Source organism: Phalacrocorax aristotelis, chromosome Z (genome assembly GCF_949628215.1).
Source record: "Phalacrocorax aristotelis chromosome Z, bGulAri2.1, whole genome shotgun sequence".
Classification (NCBI taxonomy): domain Eukaryota; kingdom Metazoa; phylum Chordata; class Aves; order Suliformes; family Phalacrocoracidae; genus Phalacrocorax; species Phalacrocorax aristotelis.
In genome coordinates this window covers 611,109-632,312 of record NC_134311.1, presented here as the reverse complement: position 1 = coordinate 632,312, position 21,204 = coordinate 611,109, and the positions used below count along the sequence as shown (strand labels likewise).

The window sequence follows — 21,204 nt, the reverse complement described above, 5'->3', positions numbered from 1 at the left end:
AGGCTGACACAGTCTGTAGTTATATGAACCCATGGTGGAATCCCTGCCTCACCCAGTGCATGCGATGGGCCCGGTTTCTGAACAAAGGACTGTCCGGTATTTTATTTTCCTGTCGTTGTCCAGCGGTTGCCTTCTCTCTCAGCATTGTATGAGCCCTTCCCCAAAGACAAGTATTTGTTCTCTGTGAGCCTCTCTGTAGAAGGCACGGCTTACAGCAGATGTGAAAACTCAGGCGATGCTTGTCAAGAGCAGAACATATTTTCAGATGACAAACAACTTATGGGTCTCTGTTTTATACAGGTAAACTGAGGAAAACATTAAGGGTGGAAAAGTATAGGAAATAGACTGGAAGCACTCAAAGTAAAGGGTTTGGCAGTGGCGAGCAAGCACTCCCCCATGGCCCATCAACACATCTACCTACATGAGGGGCAGCATACACTTTCCAACAAGCAAGCCCAAATATTGCTCCGAAAATGCACCTGGAGGACTTTGGGCAGGTCGGTCCAGCCTTCAGCTGGGGACCAAGCATGCTGAGGTTGCAGACGCTTTGCTGTGCAGAAGGGACCTGTCCCACCACGCCACACCTCACCGTGACCAAGGGACTGTTCCCAACACACAAGTGAGAGGGAGACAGAGAGGAGCCACGAAACAAGAAGAAAAAGGAACTTCCTTGTCTAGAGAACCGCAATTCTTCCAGTAAAATACCTGGAGCCCTCCTCATGTGAACAGCACAGGGACATCAACAAGTTTTTGTGCCCAAGTAACATTAGTGATATTCAGCTGGCTGCTGCTGGACCATGTTTCTAATAAAACAGAAAAGCACTGGGTCAGCAGCTTCTACTAGACATCTCCCCACATCTCATCTCTATGGGGAGGAGCATCTTTTCCTCATTTTCCTCCACAGAAATAGCTCAGGACTCCACACATCTATTGCAACTTAGCTCCCAATGCACAGCTCCGGGCTCAGTGGCCCCCTGGACAGCCAGATGCTGGAGGCAGGTCTTGGTTTACTACAACAATCTATTGCAGGGACAGCTCTGGTTTTCCAAGTCACATCATTAATATTCTCAGTATTTTCTTTCTCATTGATTTCTTTGGCCTTACTAATTGATCCAGACAGCTGTTCTGCTTTGGTTAAGTATCATGACAGCTTTGCTTGTCTCGCCGAAGAGGTAAAACATGACTGCTTCAGTAAGCAGTGGAGTTCATACTGCATCCTTGTGACCCAGAGCTAATCATACACATCACATGCATTCACATAAAGTTACACTTTACACACCACCAGAAAGAAGCAGCCAAGCCCAAACAGCCACGAGCCCTTAGCCACAGCCCAGTCCTCCAAGCCCGAGCAACAATGCTCACCTACATAACAGCAAACAACAACAAACTCCATCTGTAATTAAATTTAAAACGCCTAGGCAACGCAGTTCTGCTAAGCACCTTTTGTACCTCATAATATCACATTTCTCATCATCTGGTTGACTTCCCAGGGCATGCAGAGAGCACCCTCTTAACCAAATTAGTAGGGGCATTATCTCCAATCTTCACTCTCTGTCAGCACAGCCATTCTAGTCACAGCTGCTTACATGGACCCGGGGAGATCCTTCACCAACAGCCAAATATCCCATCTCTGACTGTCAGGATAATACTTCAGCAATATCCTCATTCAGTTCTCCCATTCTTCCTATTAAACCAGCAAAAGTTTATCCCTGGGTAAGTGTTCGGTGCTGGACTGTCTCCCCTGAGCTACAGGGACATGACTCCCAGACTCCAGAACACAGAAACAAAGCAACGACCCCCTTCTACCACCGCTCTCTTCGTAATGACTTCTTGGGTGTATAACAGTTAAAGAGGGACAGAACTAACACCACACACGTTCCAGGTGACCAACTGGAAAGGCTGGAAAGGCTGGCTGCAGGAGCGGGCCCAGTGCCTGCCCTCTCCCGCATCCCCGGTGTTCAGACGGGACAACCACCATCTAGTGGTACGTGAAGGCCATTTCACCTTCCAGAGGCACTGCTTCTTTGGCTTTCCTAACGAGTTCCTTAAAAAATCAGAGGGACCCCAGCATCTTCCCCATCTTTTTCCAGCTCGCGTTCAGACCTGCAGCGCTCCTCAGCAAATGAGAACCAGGGAAAACACAAAACCAGCAGAAGCTGGTGAAAAGCAAGTGGGTCTAGGAAAGAAATAACTAATGACAGATGTGAGCTTAAAGGCATGAGGTATTTCTACCCTACTGTATGACTTTCAGCATAAGTAAGTGATTTTTCAAACTATTTATACCAATACATATTCCTTAACTGGAGCCACGATGGTAGCAGGCTGCCGTGAGATAATCTGCAGCGGCCCTCTAATGTCTAGGTTCCTCCAAGGGAAATGAGTGGTTGTCTGCAGTTTGAGAAGTCCATCCACCTTGCTAAAAAGCAGGTTTAATATGAAGAACAGTGAAGATTAATGGCCAAATACATCATTAAGTAGCAAGCTATACCGATATTGCTGCTGACAGCAGTATATTCATTTCTACCTCCCTCTCAGCAGCTAAATTAAAGGCTGCCGCCCAAGAAGAACACAGAGAGACATAGCTCATCAGTTTTCGCATGTGCTTTGGTATTGTGCCTGCAAAAATGGAACTTCCCAAAAAAATTAGTGCCAAGTCCTTCTCAAACACACTGCTAACCTGTAGGTGCAACTAATTTACATTCCCATGCTAATTGGGTGTTTCTCTCAGCAAATGGCCAATTACATGCCTAATAAGCCATTTCTGGATACAAAAAATCTAATTTCTGTGTACAGTCGTGCTAACTATGAACCAAAATCAGGTGCTGGGTTTTGCAAGTCTTCTCTTCTTACCCACATAGCCTGCTTTCGATCTAACAAACGCATTAGAAGCTGTGATGCTTTTTAAGCACTCATTTGACGTAACTGGCTGAGATCAGCTGTAATTTCACACCCAAACACTTGCCAATGTTTACACAACAAGTATTTTCCTTCATTTTTTAATCCTCTGTCTTTTACGGCTAACGCACACTTCGCTGAAGAGCTCGATGCAACGCCTGTTTCTCCACGTTTTTCTGCTGAGACTGAGAAGTGTTTGGTGGGGTCCACCGAGCAGACCCCTGCCAGCAGAAAGCCTATCAGGAAGACATTGAACGTGTGCAATAGTACCTGCTCTGGTTTGATGGGCTCAGTTGTTGTGAAAATGTCAGAATAATGTTGCCTCTCGAAGACTCGATCCAACACTTCTAGCTGCTGCTGGGTGAAAAGGTCTCCTCGCATCTGTTTCCGAAGAAAATCTCTGCCTGGGAGAGAATGGCCGTTTGGTACTGGAGAGTCCTGAATACCTTTCAAAGAGGAGAGAGAAGACAAAGAATAAGTAGGTATCACAGTGGTGAGACCTGCAGAGAGGTCTCTCATTTTATCCCTTGCACAGGTGTGGGTACGGGTATGGTGACACCATAGGACTCTGACTGAAGGTTACAAGCAAGATGCTTATTGCCAGAAGATGCACTGACCAGTCTTCCGTTACAGCCAACCCTCAACACGATTTACCATCTGTAATTTCACACAAAATTTAAAGGCGGGACAAAGGATTATGGTCACGTCTTTGCTCGCATCACTTTTACTGCTCCACCTGAGAACCTGCCTGGTCCGTGTGGATGCAGGAGGGCATGGGAGGGTAAGTACACCACTTGATGCTCCACAGCCACAGTCAACCTGGGTCAGCACTTCACGCCTTTCCTGCGGTACCTGCAGCCTGGCTCAGCTCCACCTCGTGCCGAGCCCTGATCTACAGAGTGCTCATGTTGGGAAGCAGGGGCAGAGAGTCCACCACCACCTCCCGCGGGCAGCATCTGGCCAGGCAACCTCCAAACAGAGACACTACCCGCGCCACACTGAGATGGGGCGCCCCTGGGGCTCAGAGCCACCCCTGCAACACCCCCGCAAGGCCTGACCCCATGCACTCTCCTGGCACTGCAATCTCACTTTCTATTTCTTAAGCTTATTGGCATGATGAAAGCCCGGGCTCCAAGGCGTGTTTTTGCTCCCTCCCCGTTGGCAGAGATTTTTAGCAGAAGTGACTGCCCATGGCTGAAAAGCCATGAGACAAGTTTGAGGAATGTTTAGATTGGCAGTTCAAAAACATCCTTGCAATACAGGGGCTTGTTTCAATTTGCTTTTTGCAGATTCACAGTTGTTTTCTACTTTTCCTTCACCTGTCAGTGATAGAAATGTATCTTGTACGAACTGAAAGCTGAGGTCTGCAGTATTCCCAGGACTCCAGGAGGTGGAACTCCAAGAACAACGGTAAATACCAGATTTCTTCTCCAGATGGCAACACCACACTAGACAGAGGCAGGAAACATTTTAAAAATAGAATCCTGCTGCCAAGATAGTTTTGAGGAGCAGAATTCAAATGCACCCATAACGACAAGATTTTCATGAGCGTTGCAGTGGCTTACTGTCCAAGTAGTCTGCAGAGGAATAGCATCACTCAGACCTCCTCTGGCAGATTCTGCATCACGTGTCTTAACAGCAAGGATCGGAGGCAACCTGTGCAAAGACACCCTGCTGCTGTAGACACCAGTTTTGTCCCCAGACACGTGCTGGCCATCAGTAACATGGGTGACGCCCAGTGGACAAGGTATTTCACACAGGACTATTGATTTGAGGTCATCCTCCACCACAGCTGGATTTTGCAAAAAATTTTGTGTGTCCAGAAAACCAGGTGGCTTTAAGGCTCTTCTCTCAAACTGGGGGACTAACACACAGAAATACTTTTTCGAGGTAGGTCACTCTCTGTAACAAACCGCTTGCACTGAACAGGCATTTGAGGTGAGCAGTCAATGCTGGACACTTCTTCCAAATTTTAGTTCATCAATTTAGGCAACAACAGCTCTATGTTTACCTGTTTAGACAAAATCATGCAACTTAAATCAAGAGTAGACAACGTTGGTTTTTATACAGTGCAAGGATCACTTTATCCCATGCAGCAAAAAAACCCTGAACCTGTCCTCTGAATAGAAACTCTAAGCATATGTACAGAGCCATGGAAAAATACAAAGGGATATAAGAGCACAGTGTATCTTTAAATCCCTTTTTTTTTTCCCCCACTATTCTAAATCAAATAATATCTAATAGACCTAGAGCTGGGTTTAGTCAACCATGGCTTATAAAATTAAAATTCTGGTTGCTAGCTGCATGGTAGCAAAAGGCCAGGGAGACCCCGTCTCTCAAGCACAGAAACACAGGCTCTAAATTTCAGGTTAAACTAATGTTATTCACAATTTGGCATCAAAGTTAAAGCTTTATGCAGTTTTGGTCTAAAGGGGGTGATGAAGGGAGTGAAATGATCCAAGACGTGGTATGACCTGGAAAACGTTCTTGGCGATGCCAGTACAGTTTGTGCGTTGTTTATACACCCAGAGATCAGGTGTATAATGAGCCCCATCATATTTAAATACGGAGCAGCCAACTTGCATTTCACCGCAGCGCTTGTGTCACGGAATGCAGCGCTGGATTTTTGCAGGGTGAGTAAGCTGGGAAGCAGGAGCCAGATGAAGACCAAGCCTAGCACAGCAGCTTAGCCGGGGACAGGCGCCGGGGCCGGGCTGGGGCAGCGTCGTGCTGGGATCTGGGCTCCCACCCCAGTCCGGAGCACGACGTCCACGGGCGGCTCAGCATGGGCACGGACAGAGGCACCGCTACGGGCCCGCGGTGCTGCTCAGCCACATCCACCCCCAGCTGCCCTTCCCCCAAGGGGCAGCGAGGCAGGGGACCGCCCCAGGTGCCTGCCACCAGAGCACCCCGAGAAATATGAGGAAGAGGAGGAGATCCCCCTCTGCAGTGGGAGCCCACAAACACCGTACCAGAGAGACGGGGGAGCGAGCCAGCAGATGAGGTGCCTTGCTGCACAGCGCCGGGCAATATGCAGGGGATGAAATCCCATGGAGGTGGCGGCGCGGCTCCGGAGGGGTTTGGTCTCAGGGTCAGGGCTTGCTGCGGTGCTGGAAGCGCCACCTGCGCAGCCAGCCAGAGAGGGCCGCCTCCCCACAGCCCTGCACGTCTCCGCTGCCACCTCCGCGCTCCGCGTGCCGTCCCAAAGGTGCAAGATGGAATCAGCCCGAGCCGTGCCTGCCAGGGCACCCCTGAGCAACGCATGCAGGGCAGGGACCCGGGCAAGCACGGGGCAGGGCTGGGGCCGCCACGACGGCTTCCACTGCCCAGAGGGGCCGGCACCTTTGTGAGGGGAGTCTGGGAACCCCCCAAACCTGACTCACCCTCGTCATTGCTCCCTCTCCGCACCCCGTTAATGAAGGGGTAGCTTGTTCTCTCGCACTGTGCTTCCCAAACGCGGACTAATTGCAGGTAAGAGCTGGATTTCGCTGCACGAGTAAAGGACTTTCTGTACACTGCACATGACACCTGAAAGTTTGTCAAGGTCTTTGGGATGCATTTGGCTGTTAGACATTATATAAATGTGAGATAATTACCATTAGCATTATGCATTGTTTGAATACACTAGAATATCTTCAATAATTAAAATACTGTTGGCAGGTTTGAAACACTTTGGGTTATAAATAGGCTCCAGGGAGTGGTAAAAACATTTTTCATATAATCAATGCACCCACCTAGGAGGGTTATGTTTTGTTGACAGTAGCACTACGTGTGTACCTACCTACTCTGCAAAACAATTAGTCCCCGGTCCAATGGCATCTTTCCAGAAATGCTAATGAAGAGCACAGTTATAATGCTCTCCTTAACACAAAAGAGGACATTCTCCTCGGACAAATGTTTTGTCCCTCATCTCTAGCAGATTACACGATGGGACAAGATGGTGCTGTTAGACCTCAACTTTCCGAACTACCTCAGATGCGCCACACTGCCCTCCCAGCACGAGGCCAGAAGCATCGTGCCTCCTGGGGATGCACCGGCAACCGGTGCATCCAGACCTGCTCTGATGGCCCGGGGAGAGCCCCAGAGCTCCAGCACGTGCCGGAGTTGCTCCGGCTGCCTCCCCACGGTCTGATCCAAGTCCCTCGCAGGCATCCAGCCCTGCTCCGGAGACCAGCTCAGCTCTTCTTAGGCACGCAGAGCTCGGAGCATGATCCAGCTTGTAACCTGCAGCTGGAGGACTCGCCAGGTCTGGTACATCTCTGCATGGGGCAGGGTCCCGGTGACACCGCCCCGTTCCCGAATTTACCGCCGGCATTTGTTAGGTGTGGGAAAAAGCAATCACTTCTCACTCCGGGCTGCACGGACGCCTGCTTCCCTGTTGAATCTTACCCAGAAAAATGACCCGTGGTTTCACAGCAAAAGCTGGGCACTCTCCTAAAGAAACTGCCCTGACTTGGAACAGCTGAAGCCTAACATAATGTTAATATTACACACTAGCAAAGGCTTCCATGGCTAACCAGGGTCTGAACAGTCCGGGAGAGTCAGGCACAGAACAGATCCGCTCTGAGAAGAGGTCCCATGCACGGTCGTGCTGACAAAAGGGTGCCTAAATGGTGTGGCTATCGTCCAGAAATACTATGTCTTCATTAATTAAGAGCCAGTTATCTTCTGGGGACCTAAGCAAACAGCAAAATCAGTTTAAAGAATTTGATAAATTGTGATCTAATTTTTTTAGCATACTTGTTAAACACTTGTCCAAGACAAGCTTTCTGAAACAGCAGGAGAATATTTGAAATTGCTACATACACCTAAACCAGGTTTTTAGCGATACACACAATGTAAGTCACTTGATCTAAAATAGTGGTTTGCTTATACATTTCTAAAACTACCAACCGAAATAAGGAGAACAAATGACCCTAGACGCTATCTTCACAAAACACTAGAGCCTGTTTAAAAGCCCAAAGCTCAGTATTAGAAAAAAGGAAAAGATCAACTCCGCCTTGCCTTTTTTTATCCAGAGAGGGACAACAGCACAGTTTAATTACTGCGTGATGAAAAGTCACCATCAAACAGCACCGGACAGACCTGCCCTGGTCTAAACGAGTGCAGCGCCAGTAAAGGACCACAGCCAGGTGACAGCAGCTGAGGAACTGGTGCTATCCACAAATCCAACTGGAATAATGTTTCCAGTGTTATTAATAACAACGATGTACCATGAAGTGCTCCACGGTGCACCCGCCTGGTGTGATGCACTTCTGAAGAAAAAGAGAATCTTCTGGTTTCGGGTTTCAAACAACGTGGTTTTACAGGGTTAATCAAGGAGGTAAATAGCTAGTGCCATGAACAGCCCATATTCATAAAGGACATGGTTTCTGTCTCTAATTTGTACTGTCCAACTTCATTACCTGGTATCATACCTAATTACTCCACCTTATAGGGAAATGCAGGCTAATTAGGAAGGATGTTATTCACCACATTTAAAACATTATGAAGCAAATGAAATATTACCAGGAGGCAAAAAGGTGATTTGTTTCCTTGTAGCATGCCTGTAAATTAGTCCAGAGAAGATAAAGACTTTGTTTAATTACATTTGGAAGGCTTTGTTTAAAACAGAAACTGAATTTTCATGCCACCTTCCTGGGATTCTGTGCATTTGGCAGCCAGCAGCCTCAAGCTCTTCCCAATAAGGCGCCAGTATCAGGACTGCGTACATGGTGAGAGTTCTTTGCATTTGCACTGCTTGAGTTTTCTAAGCACTGTTATTTATTTTTTCAAAGGACAGTATCACTAAAAAGAAGCTTCATATTTTGAAGTGTATACAGCTGATCATCGCGCAAATATTTTCAAGAGAAATCGCTATATTTCACGAAGATAGGTACGGGTTTTGCTGTAGATCAAAGTGAGAAAGAGGGGAAAAAAAAGATAAATCATCAGAGATCCAAAAATACTTTTCATTTGGAGAAGATATCAGGCCATTTCGGTGGCACTGATAGAGTCTCTGCTCTGTCTCCATTACCCACTGAAGGCAGCCGGAGTCAGGAGCTGACTACGCTAGATTATATTCCCTATAAGATGGTCACCAATATATATATATATGATCTTCAACCTCTATTGATTGACCAATTTCACAAGCAAAGACTGGTGAAATGAAGCTGAAATGAACATCATGCTTTAACTCATTGAACCCATCAGGCCTGAGTTAATCTCACTGCCCACTGTCTCTGATAGAATTCAATTGATCAATCATGTTTCGGTGATAGTACCATTTCAGTGGCTTATTGCTTCTTCATTTCAAGGCTTGACCTGTTAGATATACTTGGACCATCTCTGCTCTTCCTGGAGACACAGAGACCAGCATCTGCCGACAGCAGTGCATTGTCCTGCCTCCTCCGGGCTTGGAAAAACTCCAGGGGTTTTGCTGAACGCTCCCACCTTTGCATTCTGCTGTTATGGGTATTTTACTGATTTCACAGTCGGGATGGGTGTGAGGACACGAGGAGCCCACGTGGCCTGAGCCACCTGCCCTCCGGTCAGCGCCCACCTCCTCCCACCCCCCGCCATCCCCCACTTGGACAAGCAGGGAAAACGCTGTTTTTGTGCTGCGGCCGCCAGCTATGGCACAAGCTGCAAACTGGCCTCTGAGCTCGCACCTTTCACTGGGCGCTGGCCCGGCCGGACACTGCTCAGCGCATCTGCGGACCCCACAGCAGCAGAGCCGGCCAGGCAGTCCCCGCACCTGCAGCTAGCGCTGGGTGGCAGGGGGTCTTCAGCCATTTCCCACCTGTGTTTAAATGCCCCCAGCCTCCCCTCCATTCTGCCCTTTGCTCTGGACGGTAACCTCGTGCTGCCAGAGCCAGGGGCCGTTCAGGCTCTGCTGCCACCTTGGTCCCAGCTGCCCTCACCCAGCAAGGGGGGTCCCCAACTCCTGGCAAGGTTCCTTCACCCCATGCATGGTCTTGTGAAACAGGCTGCATCTCCCTGGCCCCCAGCGGTGACCCCTGAACACGCCGCTCCCAGCAGCAGTGGCTGCCCGGTGCCTGCACACCCAGCCCTGTGTTTGCACCAGTTCTGGGGAATGGAAGAGGTAAGATCGAAGTACCTGAGCGGCGTCATTGGCCTGTCAGTGCTGCTCCTCCTAAAATGCTCGGCAGCACAGCCATCAGCACTTTCATCATCAACCAGCCACCTCTGGTCCTTCGCTTAGAAGTGATGGAGCTCCCCTCCACTGTGAGAACATTTGTCTCTGCTCCCTAGGACAGCTGGAGGTCCTACCTGACGCACAGCTGGAGCCAAGCTGTACACCCACGAGATGTAGGAGCTATAGCCATGCCTGTACACCCACGAGATGCCACCCCGCAGCGCTATTGCGCACCCAGGGTGCAAATCCACAGCTGCAAAGGTGCTTACAGGCATCACCAAAAAAGGGGGTTTTATTCAAAAGAACAGGTTTCCCATGAGATTATAGCTTATCGTCTCCTACAGTGATGCTAATCCCACAGTAGCCACATAGAAATTTTATGATGTACCTCCTAGTTTGTGCTAGGAAAGCCCTGCAGCAACCACCATCCCACACTTGGAGAGGCTGGCAACAGCGTGGGTGGGACCCTGCACCTCGGCAGCCCGAACGCGTGTGAACCCGACAGCCTACACGTCTGAACAAACACTTGTGCAAATAGTGCCACTGAGTGGAGCCGGATTGCTTGTGCACCTGCCAGGGTTGTCAGCAGGAGGGACGCCGCTCACGCTGCCAGCTTTGCACACGCGGGGTGCAGCCCTGTCCCTGCCGCCCCCCGCTCCGCTTGCAGGCAGGCTGATGGTGCCTGCGGGCTGGAGGGCTTCCAGCCGGCCACAGCAAGCCTTGCTGTGCCGTGAGCTGCAGACCAGCCTACGGCAGGCCTGGGATTGCACTGCTGCCCCGCAGCTGCAGCAAGGGCTGCGGAGGCGGAGGGGAGCCAGGCACCCCCGGGCGCTCTGGACCATCCCCTGCAACGCTCCAGGACAGCAGCAAAGCTCGCCACAAAGACGTGCCCACCCCAGGGGGGATCTCAGCACGCAGAGACAGCGGTCTACAGAGCAGCCTGGTTGTCATCCAGGCCATCCCAAGCTTGCAAGCCATCAGCCTCCACGCAGCGCCCTCGAGGAGCCATGGTCATACCCACGGCCACCGGCCCCACCACTGGGCAGAGCTCATCGGAGGACGGTGGCTCAAGGGAGTGACAGAGCTGCCGGGCGTTTTGCGATTGCTCTTATGATGCAGTTTAAAGTATAAAAAGCAGCAAAAATTACGTCAGTGGCACCTCCCCCGCTCCTCGGTGGGGAATTCCAAAGTGCGGAGACAGAAGCTAAAAGGAAGAGGCTGAGCACGGTGGCGCAGACGCCCGGCGCCCAGCTCGCACACGGCGGGCACATGCAGTCCCCCCGCAGCCCTGGGGCCTCAGGGCACTGCGCGCACCCGGACGAGCCCCTGGGACAGCAGGACCCCTCTGCCAGCTGCAGCCCAACGCGGGAACACGCTGGTATTATGACTTCTGTATTATGTAAGGGGAGATATAACTGCAGTAATGGTATATATATAAAATGTCATGACAAGTTTATTAACAAATGATTGCGAGAAACTGACCCTTCTCCTAATCCGTTTTTGTGAACGGTGCTCAGCAGCAAGCTGTGGAGACATGCTCTTTATGCCAGTACCCCCAGCTCAAAGTGTGTTTTTAGATGGCTGTGATAAGCTCATTCAAGCAACTTTAGCATAGTTTATACCTACTTCCATACCATGCTGTAACACACCTTTTCACCATTTCTTTCAAAAAAAAAAAAGATCTCTAGATATGCTTGGGTGACACAGACTAGAGCAGGCTGGAGATGAAATTGCGCTCTGCACATCTGTGGAAATGCCAAACTGGCCTCTGGTTATGACTGGCTGGGAGATGATTTACAGCTCCAAAAATCTGACCGCCAAAGCACAGAGCAGTGGTAGGACACGCAAACGCAGCCCGACGGGGTCTGCACGAAGAGGAGTGACCGCTGCGCACCATAACTCTGCGGCATTTGCTGTCCTGGTGGAGCCAAACACAGCAGACACTGGAGCAGAAAACGGACCTGCGGGAGCCAGCGGGAAGCTTGTGCACCACGAGCGGCTGGCACCGCGCACCCTGCCACAGCTACGGCCTGCGTGGGCCTGACAGAGACTGCCAAACTTCTGCCCTCCCCGGGAACCGACACTTGATGAGAAAAATACAGGCTATTCAGCGGGCATCAGTCAAAACCAACCTTCACGTGCAAGCTTAAAACAGCAAAGCGTAATCTCCACGTAACACCTTGAATTCTGCACACAGCACTATCCGGGAAACTTACCCAGGGAAAACAAAAGCGGTAAAGAGCTCACTCGCATCCCTCCCGCTTGATGAGCCGAACTGAGAAGCACCAAAAGCGCTGCCACCTCCCAGCAAGGCTGACCACTGGCAAACCCTAGGCAAGCTCTCCCCGGGAGGAAAGCCTTCCTCCGCTGCACTGCCACAGACCTTGGCAAAGCCCCTAAGAAACGCAGAGGACTCCCAAGCAGCGATGCTGGCCTTCCTAAAATGCAGATTCCTAAAAAACATTCAAACAGTACCACCAACTTATGACACGGCTGGATTTACTACATGCAAAGGAGGGAGAAAGACTGCAGGGGATGCAGCTCGCTCCAGCAGCAGCATGGCTGCAAGCTGCAGACGGATGCTGCACGTCCTCCAACAAGTGGAAGGTGTCCGTCCACGCTCTCTCTTTGACTATCCACAAACAGCACTCACGAAAAGCTGTTAATACCTGCAGATTTTTCTTGTGCATAGATTAAGTAAAGCCTTATTTTACAAAATCAGGAACTGTGGTCTCAAGCCTGCAAATGTGCATGCTTAGAACGAAGCAATGCCTCAAGAGAAGTCAGCATAATGGCTTACAGGTATAATGCCAAACAGGAATAAAGCACCGTTATAAAATACAGTATAACATGCACCTACAGATTTTTACAAGTTACACAAAGTGCGACTTTAAAGATATTTTTATATATTTTTTCCACATGCACTAGCCAGGAGAAATTAACTGTTAAAGATCCTCCACGGCTGTGTAATGTGGGTTTTCACACCTCAAAAATTTCCGTTCGCTTCTTAGATCCAGGAGTTGCATCTGCGCCTCCATTTTCCTTCAGCTTCACTTTCTGTCTGCCTGAACGCAGGTGCGCTCTCCCACGCTGGCCGCAAGCCGCAGGCGTGCCCAAGCCTGGGTCAAGCGTGCCATTTCATGCTCGAACAGCACGCAGCACAGAGGCCAGGACGCAGGTCCTGCCAGGCACGCTGCGGTAACTGCTGGCTCTGCAGCACCCATCAACTCCACTCGGCAACACGGCATTTCCCCACGCTCTGTCCTCCTCCAAGCAGAGGCGGATGATGGACAAGGTCCCCGAAACCGACTCCTGAAGGAGAGGTGCTGAGGTGGTTTCTGGATCCCGCTGAAGTTGGCTGCTGCCGTCAGCCAGAGACGGGAGTGCGGAGCACAGCTGGTGAGACGATGCCCAGTCTGCACCTGTGAGCAGTTCCCCCAGGGCCACCCACCACCATGGCCCTCATGTCCCAGTTTGCTGCCCGCAGCATGGTCCGGCAGCTCCTACAGCCAGGGAGGTCTCGCACCAGTGCCTGGGGTACAGCACTGACAGGAGGTCCTCCCAGCTGCAGCCCACCCTGCACCGGGAAGCCTCTGTCACCCCCCGGCCCCAGCACCCTCCTCCAGAAGAGCGGGCACAGTGCTGCTGCCACCACCCCGGCTCTCACCGCTGCGATTTGGGAGATGCCGGCTGCCCACATGGGAGATGCTGCAAAGAAACAGGATGAGCAGAGCAAAATCCCGTGCAACACCCACAGGTCTCGGCCCTGGTGCGAATGGGCATGCAGACCCTTGCTCCGCACCGCAGGCGCGGGGTGGAGGCAGCGACATGCCAACTTCAGCAGCGCTCAGCACCCTCTTTGCTCCTGCAACACCATACCAGTCGAGCCTCAAACAGGAAATTCAGCCGCTGCCATTTCTGACCTCCACCTAATTTCGCACCGAGGAGGAGAGGAGGAAGAAGAGGAGGAGGAGACAGCACACAGGGAGCCGCCCGCAGCTTCAGACAGGCAGGGGGAGACCCTTTCACAGCAGCATTGGCACTCGGTTGTCTTTTGCAGGTTGCTCTGGCATCAGTCCCTGTTAGAGTCCCCAGCACGCTCAGGGATCTGCTCTCGCCCCGCTCGCGTCCTGAGCTGAGCCCAGCCCAGCTCCAGCCCAGAGGTGCCCGTCCGGCCCAGCAGCACAGCTGGAGGCAGGCCGGGGGCAGAGGTGCTCACAGCACATGCCAGGACACAGAAAGCTGTCACGTCGGTTGGTTTAACTGCAAAGGCCGTTAAACCTCATGTTTGCTTTTACAACCACTGTTCTAGCTTTCTGGATGTACTCGTGCTGCCGTACATTTGGCTTTTTTAAAACTGCCGAACAGAAGACAGCAAAAAGCGTGCATTGGTATGCGCACACTTGAGGTGGTTAGTCTTCTGGTTCTCATCTTGGGGGGCAGCTAAGGATCATTTCTTGCTGCTGTGGCCTGGCTCATTCACCAGCCGGTTGCAGTGGCGCAAGCTTTGCCACTTCAGACCCCCCCCTTCAGTTTAAAGCCGCCTCCCCAAGCAGGCCATAGGCTCTCAATAATCTCCGAGAAGTTGTGGATATCAGGGGACACCCCAGAAGACTGGAAGAGGGCTAATGTTACTCCCATCTACAAGAAGGGCTTAAAGGAGGATCCAGGAAATCACAGGCCCATGAGTCTAACTTCAGCCCCTGGGAAACTTGTGGAACAAATCCCCTGGGGGCTATCACAAGCCAAACGAATCACATGATTGGCAAAAGCCAGCTTGGATTTACCAAAGGCAAACAGTGCTTGGACAAACCTGGTGGCCTTCTACAGCAAAGCAACCTGCTCAGTTGATGTGGGGAAAGCGGTGGACATTGTCTACCTGGGTTTCTCCAACGCTTTCAACATGGTTTCCCAGAGCCTCCTCCCAGAGAAACCGATGCCTTACGGCCTAGACCAGTGGTCCATGCGGTGGGTGGGGAACAGGCTGCACCTCAGGGTGGTGGTAAAAGGCTCCTTTTCAAACTGGCAGGCTGCCACAGTGGGGTCCCACAGGGATCGATATGGGGCGCAACGCTGTTTCGTGTCTCCGTAAGGGATCTGGATGACGGGATCAAGTGTACCCTGACGAAGTCTGGCAATGATATCCAACAGAGCGGGGAAGCGGATGCTTGGGAAAGGAGAGCCACCCTGCAGGAAGACCTGGATGAAGTTCAACAAGGTGTAAGCTCTTGCACCTGGGAAAACATAATCTGGGAGTGCAGCACTGACTGGGATGTACCCAGCTGGGGAGCAGCTGTGGAAAGGGTCCCAGAGGTCCTGGTGGAGAATAAGCACAATATAAGCGAACAGTGGCTGCAGCAGCCAAGAAGGCCAACAGGATGCTGGGTTGCATCAACGAGGGAACCAGCAGCAGAGGTGAAGAAGTCATTATCCCGCTCTACTCAGCACTTGTCAGGCCACACCTGGAGTGCTGAGTTCAGTTTTGGTCCCTGCTATGCAGAAAAGATGTGGACAGGCTGGAAAGGGTCCAGCGAAGGGCTACGAAGATGATCCAAAGACCGGGAAGCTGCCATATGAGGAAAGGCTGAAGTACTGGGTTTGTTCTGCCTGTAGAAAAGAAGGCTTAAGGGAGACCTTATCACCATGTTCCAGTATGCAAAGGGTGGCTGCAAAGAAGGTGGAGACTCACTTTTTAAAGAGAGTCACAGGGAAAAGACAAGCGTTAAGGGGTAGAAGTTACTGCTGGGGAGATTCCAGCAGGTCACAAGAGGAAAATTTTTCACAGTGAGAACAATCAGCCATTGGAATAATCTCCCCAGGCATGTGGTGGATCCCCCAACATTGGACACTTTCAGGACTCAGCTGGACAGGGTGCTGGGCCATCCTGTCTAGACTGTGCTTTTGCCAAGAAAGGTTGGGCCAGATGATCCCTGAGGTCCCTTCCAACCTGGGATTCTGTGATTCCACAGTTCCATGAAACAGGCCATTGGTGACCCAATGAAAATGACATCTCGCTGTGTAAGTTTTGAATTTCATGGTCCTGCCTTAAATATTCTGATGTGCTGGACAGGGAACAAAATTCATCAGCCAAGATTTTACTTTTAAGGAAACGCAGTGTAGCTCTTTGCTAATTACAGTAATTAATTAGTGTCATCTAAACATTCGTTATTTATCCTGCAGGAAACTCAGCAGTCTACAGTACAACTTCCTTGACACTGCGTTTATCACATGCATGCCCTTATTAAGCAAGAATATCACTCCATGTGTTTCTGTTATTTCAAAGCCTGCCTTCATTCAGAGGGAGGTTGAGCGGGTCACTTTTTGGGCTGCATCACAGGAATTCTGCCACCAATTTCTCAAGCGGACAAGCCTGTTCCTGCAGCTTCACTTGAGTCAAGCACGCAGGGAACAGCCCCACCACACCACCAGCTCAGACTGCCCTCTCGCTCATATCTGCACCAGCTTTCCTAAGCTCACTTATTCCCTTCCCATCTAATGGGGTAACTCCTCCAAGAAAAATAAATCATTTCTTTAATACATATATATATAGAGAGAGAGCTTGGTAAGTAATTTTTGACGACTACTGTATCTGAATGTTCCTCCTCTCTTCCCAACAGCCAGCTTTGGGCAAACCAATACTTCCTATAGATCAGTAACTGTGGTCTGGGAGCAAATGCCCAGCATGGCAGACACAGGTCTTGCCTCTCTGGGTTTGCTCGGTGCCACAGCAGACAGGGGAAGCAATTCTGACTGTGCTGCAAGCAACAGGGAAATTTTTGAGACTTTTTCTTGTATAGCAGAACACTGATTCACTGAAACTGAATCTTGTTTGCAAGCAGGGATCATTTCTGAAGAACTGCATGACACAAAGCCCTACTGGGGAAAATCCTGAACGTGCTGAGAGAGACCATCCTGAGACTTTCCAACGAGAGTCATTTTAGCTTTCCAGTTCAAAATAATTTTAGCGTTTAAATATAATCAGCTTACATAGAATCACAGAATCACAGAATCACTGAGGTTGGAAAGACCCTTAAGACCATCGAGTCCAACCATAAACCGAACTGCCAACCCCACCACTAAAGCATGTCCCTAAGCACCACATTTACACATCTCTCAAACACCTCCAGGGACGGTGACTCAGCCCAGCCCTGAGCAGTCTGTTCCAGTGCTTGACAGCCCTTTCACTTAAGAAATTTTTCCTAGTAGCCAACCTAAACCTCCCCTGGCACAGCTTGAGGCTGCTTCCTATTGTCCTATCACCTACCTATATATCTGTATCTACCCATCTATGGGCATGTATATGCCAGTATTAAAAAGTAAATAAGCCTTCATGCCCCATGACCGGCCAAGCCCAGGCACCAGCCCCTCCTCGCCCACAACGTGTTCCCGTTTCAGGAGCATCCTCTGGCCCCGGTGGGTCTCGCTCCGGTGCGCCAGCCTTCCTTGCAGTTCACTGCACTGCTGCCCGTGCTGCGGTGCCGCACGGCACATGGAGCGCAGGCGGCTTTCTGAGGCATGTTTTCCACTGCTCCTGCAAGTGTACGTAACTCGAGAGGCTGCGCTGCCGCTCTGCACAACTAGGGCAACAGAGCACATGTTTTAAAAAAATATCAGTGATTTTGTAAGCAAACTCTTCAAATTATTTTCTACAACTTGTGCAAGGCGTGACTATTCTTCATGGCAGCTTTTGTCTAAAATGCTTTGAAAGGAAAAAAAACTTTGGGAGAGTTGGTGGGCTTTTTAAGATACATTAGCTTCAGTTAATGAAAAACTGAAAATATCTCGAACTTTGTACTTTGTGATGAGCACCAAACAGTTAAATAAAAGACAAGCACTTTTCCTTTAGAAAGGTTTACAGAATCTCTAGGAGGGGTTCATTATTTTTCATGGTTTTACATCCCCAACTCTCTTCTTGACCTCATTCCCTTCAGGAAGAAAGGAAGCATACTCAGGATGCACGCCGCCGAAGATTTTTCTTCCTTACATACATACACGTGTGCGTACGTAAACATTTACACACAGCCACGGCTCCTTTCGAGGCGTGCTCTGCAACGCCGCGACCACCTTCCCACGCCCCAGCTAAAGCTAGCGCCGGCAAGGTGACACCACGCACCGTTCACAGAAATGACTGGTTTGCGCCACTCTGCTCCCAGGTGAAATCCCTGAACGACACTTTTTTTTTTTTTAGAAAAAGAAGAGAACGAAAGGAAACCTGCAATGTGCGATGCTAACTCTGCTACTGTTGCACAGCAGGCACACAGCGGCCGGGGTGTGGGTGCAGAGCAGGGGGGTCACACGGTGAGGCCGTTACCCCACCGGGTAGAAAAAGAAGGGTCCCTCCACCAGTACATGAGCACCCGTTGCTGTTTCTCCTCTCCCCAAGGATGGTGCGGCAGCTCCGTCCGTAGCTGCAGACGGACCAACAGCTCAGGGTCTGCTCTGCCACCAGCACCGGGATGAACCGGGCGCATGCTGCCAGCACCCTGTGCCTGCCGTCGTCCCCTCACTGCCTGCCCGCGCCGGCGGAGCGTCTCGAGCGCCAGGGGCTCCCGTCCGCCACGCAGCCCGCGCCCGGCCCTCAGGAAGGCGCCCCGGGGCTGCCCACCAGGCTCCGACGCCTCCCCGTGCCGCCGCCGCCGGCCGTTACCGTAACGCACGCGATTGTTCTCAGCGGCGCTCCAGCAAATAAAGCCATTAATTACAGTCTCTCCCTCATCCGCCATTGGCTCGAGCGGCAATCAATGTGCAACCCCTCATTGCCTGCTCTCGGGGAGCAGAGACAGATGCCATAAAAATGATCCGCAGCCCGCGCCGAGCCCCGCCAGCATGGCGGCAGCAGGCTGTGCCAGGGACGGCCGCCACGCTGCTTCGACGCGCGACGCCGTATTTATTTGGCCTGCTGCAGCCGTGGGGGAAGGCATCCCATTAGGCGATTATTTTTATCTTACAACGTCAATTTGCTTATACTGATTGGCTTCCTGCCGCCAAATATCAATTAAATTGCAAATGCCTGCTGAAGCTTATTTTCTCTCTCTTTCTCCTTCCCCCCATTTCCCTTCCTTCCTTCTCTCTCCCCTTCTTTTCCTTAAGGAGAGAGAGAGAGAGAACCCTATGTTCGAACATAATTTAATTTATTTCCCTTTCCATATCTCAAAGGAAAATCTATATCTCCCCCTGGAAGGCCATTTGCCCTCTGTTATTGGGAGCTGAGGTATCACAGCACTGGGCAATTTGTTTCAACCGACTATCGGCAGCCCATCAGGACTCCTCAGGACCTCTGCTATCTCAATGCAATTGTATCTGGTATTGCCATTTATGATTTGTTTTTAATAGCTGCCAGTACCCACCAGACGGACGAGTTTCAGTCCTCACATGGCGAGCCCACCCCATCCCCTCCCGCAGCGGCCGCCTCCTCTCCCGCGATGCTCATCAGTTGCTGACAGAGATCTCCCCTCGTCCCGCTGTCAGAGACCTTCATTAGCTCGGCTGCTGCTCCCGAACAGCTGTATTTCAGGAGGCGATGGGGTGGCCAGAGCTGCTGGAGGTTACGAGCTGTTCTGTGACGAAGAGCTGCGTGAACGGGCAAGCTCCGACACGTGGCAGCAAGCGCCGGGAGCAGGAGCCCCCGTGGCAGCCGCAGGTGGGCTCTCCCGCCTTGCCAAGGGGACGGGGGCTGCATCTGCACCCGCTCGCCGCCCCTTCCCCACCACGGCAGCGCTTGGTCTCCTCTCACCCGGAGAAAGGTCTAACCAAGGCACAGCACCTCGTGGTGCTTACGGACCAAAGCAATGTGTACGACACCTTCCCCTCGGTGCTGCAACCTTCCAGAACCAGCGATGACTGCCAGCTCAAGACCCCAGAACACCCCTCTTCACATGCAAACTAACCCCCCATCACAGTGTCCTGCTACAGGACACAAGTCCTGTGCCAGTGCCTGCAGCGAGAGGGAAACGGGGTGGGACCACGTCTCACTAACGGCGTTGGAGGGCTGGCAGATGAGCACCAGTCATAAAAACCAATGTCCCCAGCATGCAGAGGTCAACAGCAGTGGTGGGATCTGGAGGGGCACCAGGAAGGTAAAGCAGAGCAGAAGGGCAATCGGAATGAACAGGTGAATGCTGACCAGCGACGAAGAGGTGCAGTGCCTCAGATGCAGAGCGTTCCCTACCCACGGGCACCTGGTAGAACCAAACCCCACCTGCCCTGGACTGCCCACGCCGCCTTCGGCTTCCCGCAGAGCATGGGGGATCACCCAGGGAGAAGCAGGGGAGCACAAAAGCCCATGAAAACAGCCCAACGAAAGCAGTTACAACCTCTCTGGACGCGGAGGGAGCCATGACTCATGTATCCCCTTCACTCCCCTGTGCTGTGTACACACACTCCATCCATGTGTGGGCGGGGAGTAGGGGGCACACAGAGGTAAGCCATGAGAACAAATACATCCCCCCACACACACGTTCCCCCGGCCAAGCACAACACCCAGCCAAAGGGAACAGATCGTATCAACCTGAAAAGAGACACAGCTTTGCCTGTCAGGCCACTGTGTGCCTCCTGTGCAAGGACGTGTTGGCAAGGACGCCCTCCGTGAGCAGGCATGAGAGATTCAGCCACGGCTGCCTTGGAGAACGGCTCCCCCAAGGGCAGGACAGGCTCCCTGGGACACACGGCGCTGAGCCAGCACGGCGCCGTGATCACGACGGTGGCCCTGAACTGGGTGCCTGCCAACCTGCCTCCAAGCCTTGGCTCTTCCACATGGCCGCTGGCAGCAAGACTCTTCCCGCCCCTGGTGCCTCAGCTTCGCTGCTGGTGAAGTGAGGACACTCCAACCGAACCCATCGCAAAGTAGTCCAGATCTCCTGCCTGCAAAGTCCTACCCGTTATAGTCTGCAGGGGATCCAAAACTTCCTTGGCACCTTAGAAAAACACAGGTGTGTTTATTCTGGGCTGGCCCGCTACCAGGGTGATTGTCACAGTGTTGGCAATTATCTCCACAACAAGGTTTTGGACAGAAGCTGTACAGGTTTAACTAAGGCTGCTTTAAAAATCTGGGCCCATGTGTTTGAATGTTGCATCCAGGAAGCAGGAGAGCGAGCTACAAGGAACGCACCAGTCTACATATACATATCTAGATCTATCTATAGAGATACCCACTATATGTATACACATGCATA

At 51.4% G+C, this 21,204-nt stretch overlaps 1 protein-coding gene across 1 annotated transcript in view; it reads right to left on the bottom strand.

Moving 5' to 3' along the window:
- Window positions 1-21,204, bottom strand: part of PAX5 (paired box 5) — a 135,282-nt gene that overhangs the window by 83,148 nt on the left and 30,930 nt on the right. The window contains exon 6 of the mRNA XM_075079028.1: window positions 3,166-3,341. Coding sequence (XP_074935129.1) covers window positions 3,166-3,341 — 176 coding nt within the window. The remainder of the gene's footprint in view (window positions 1-3,165; window positions 3,342-21,204) is intronic.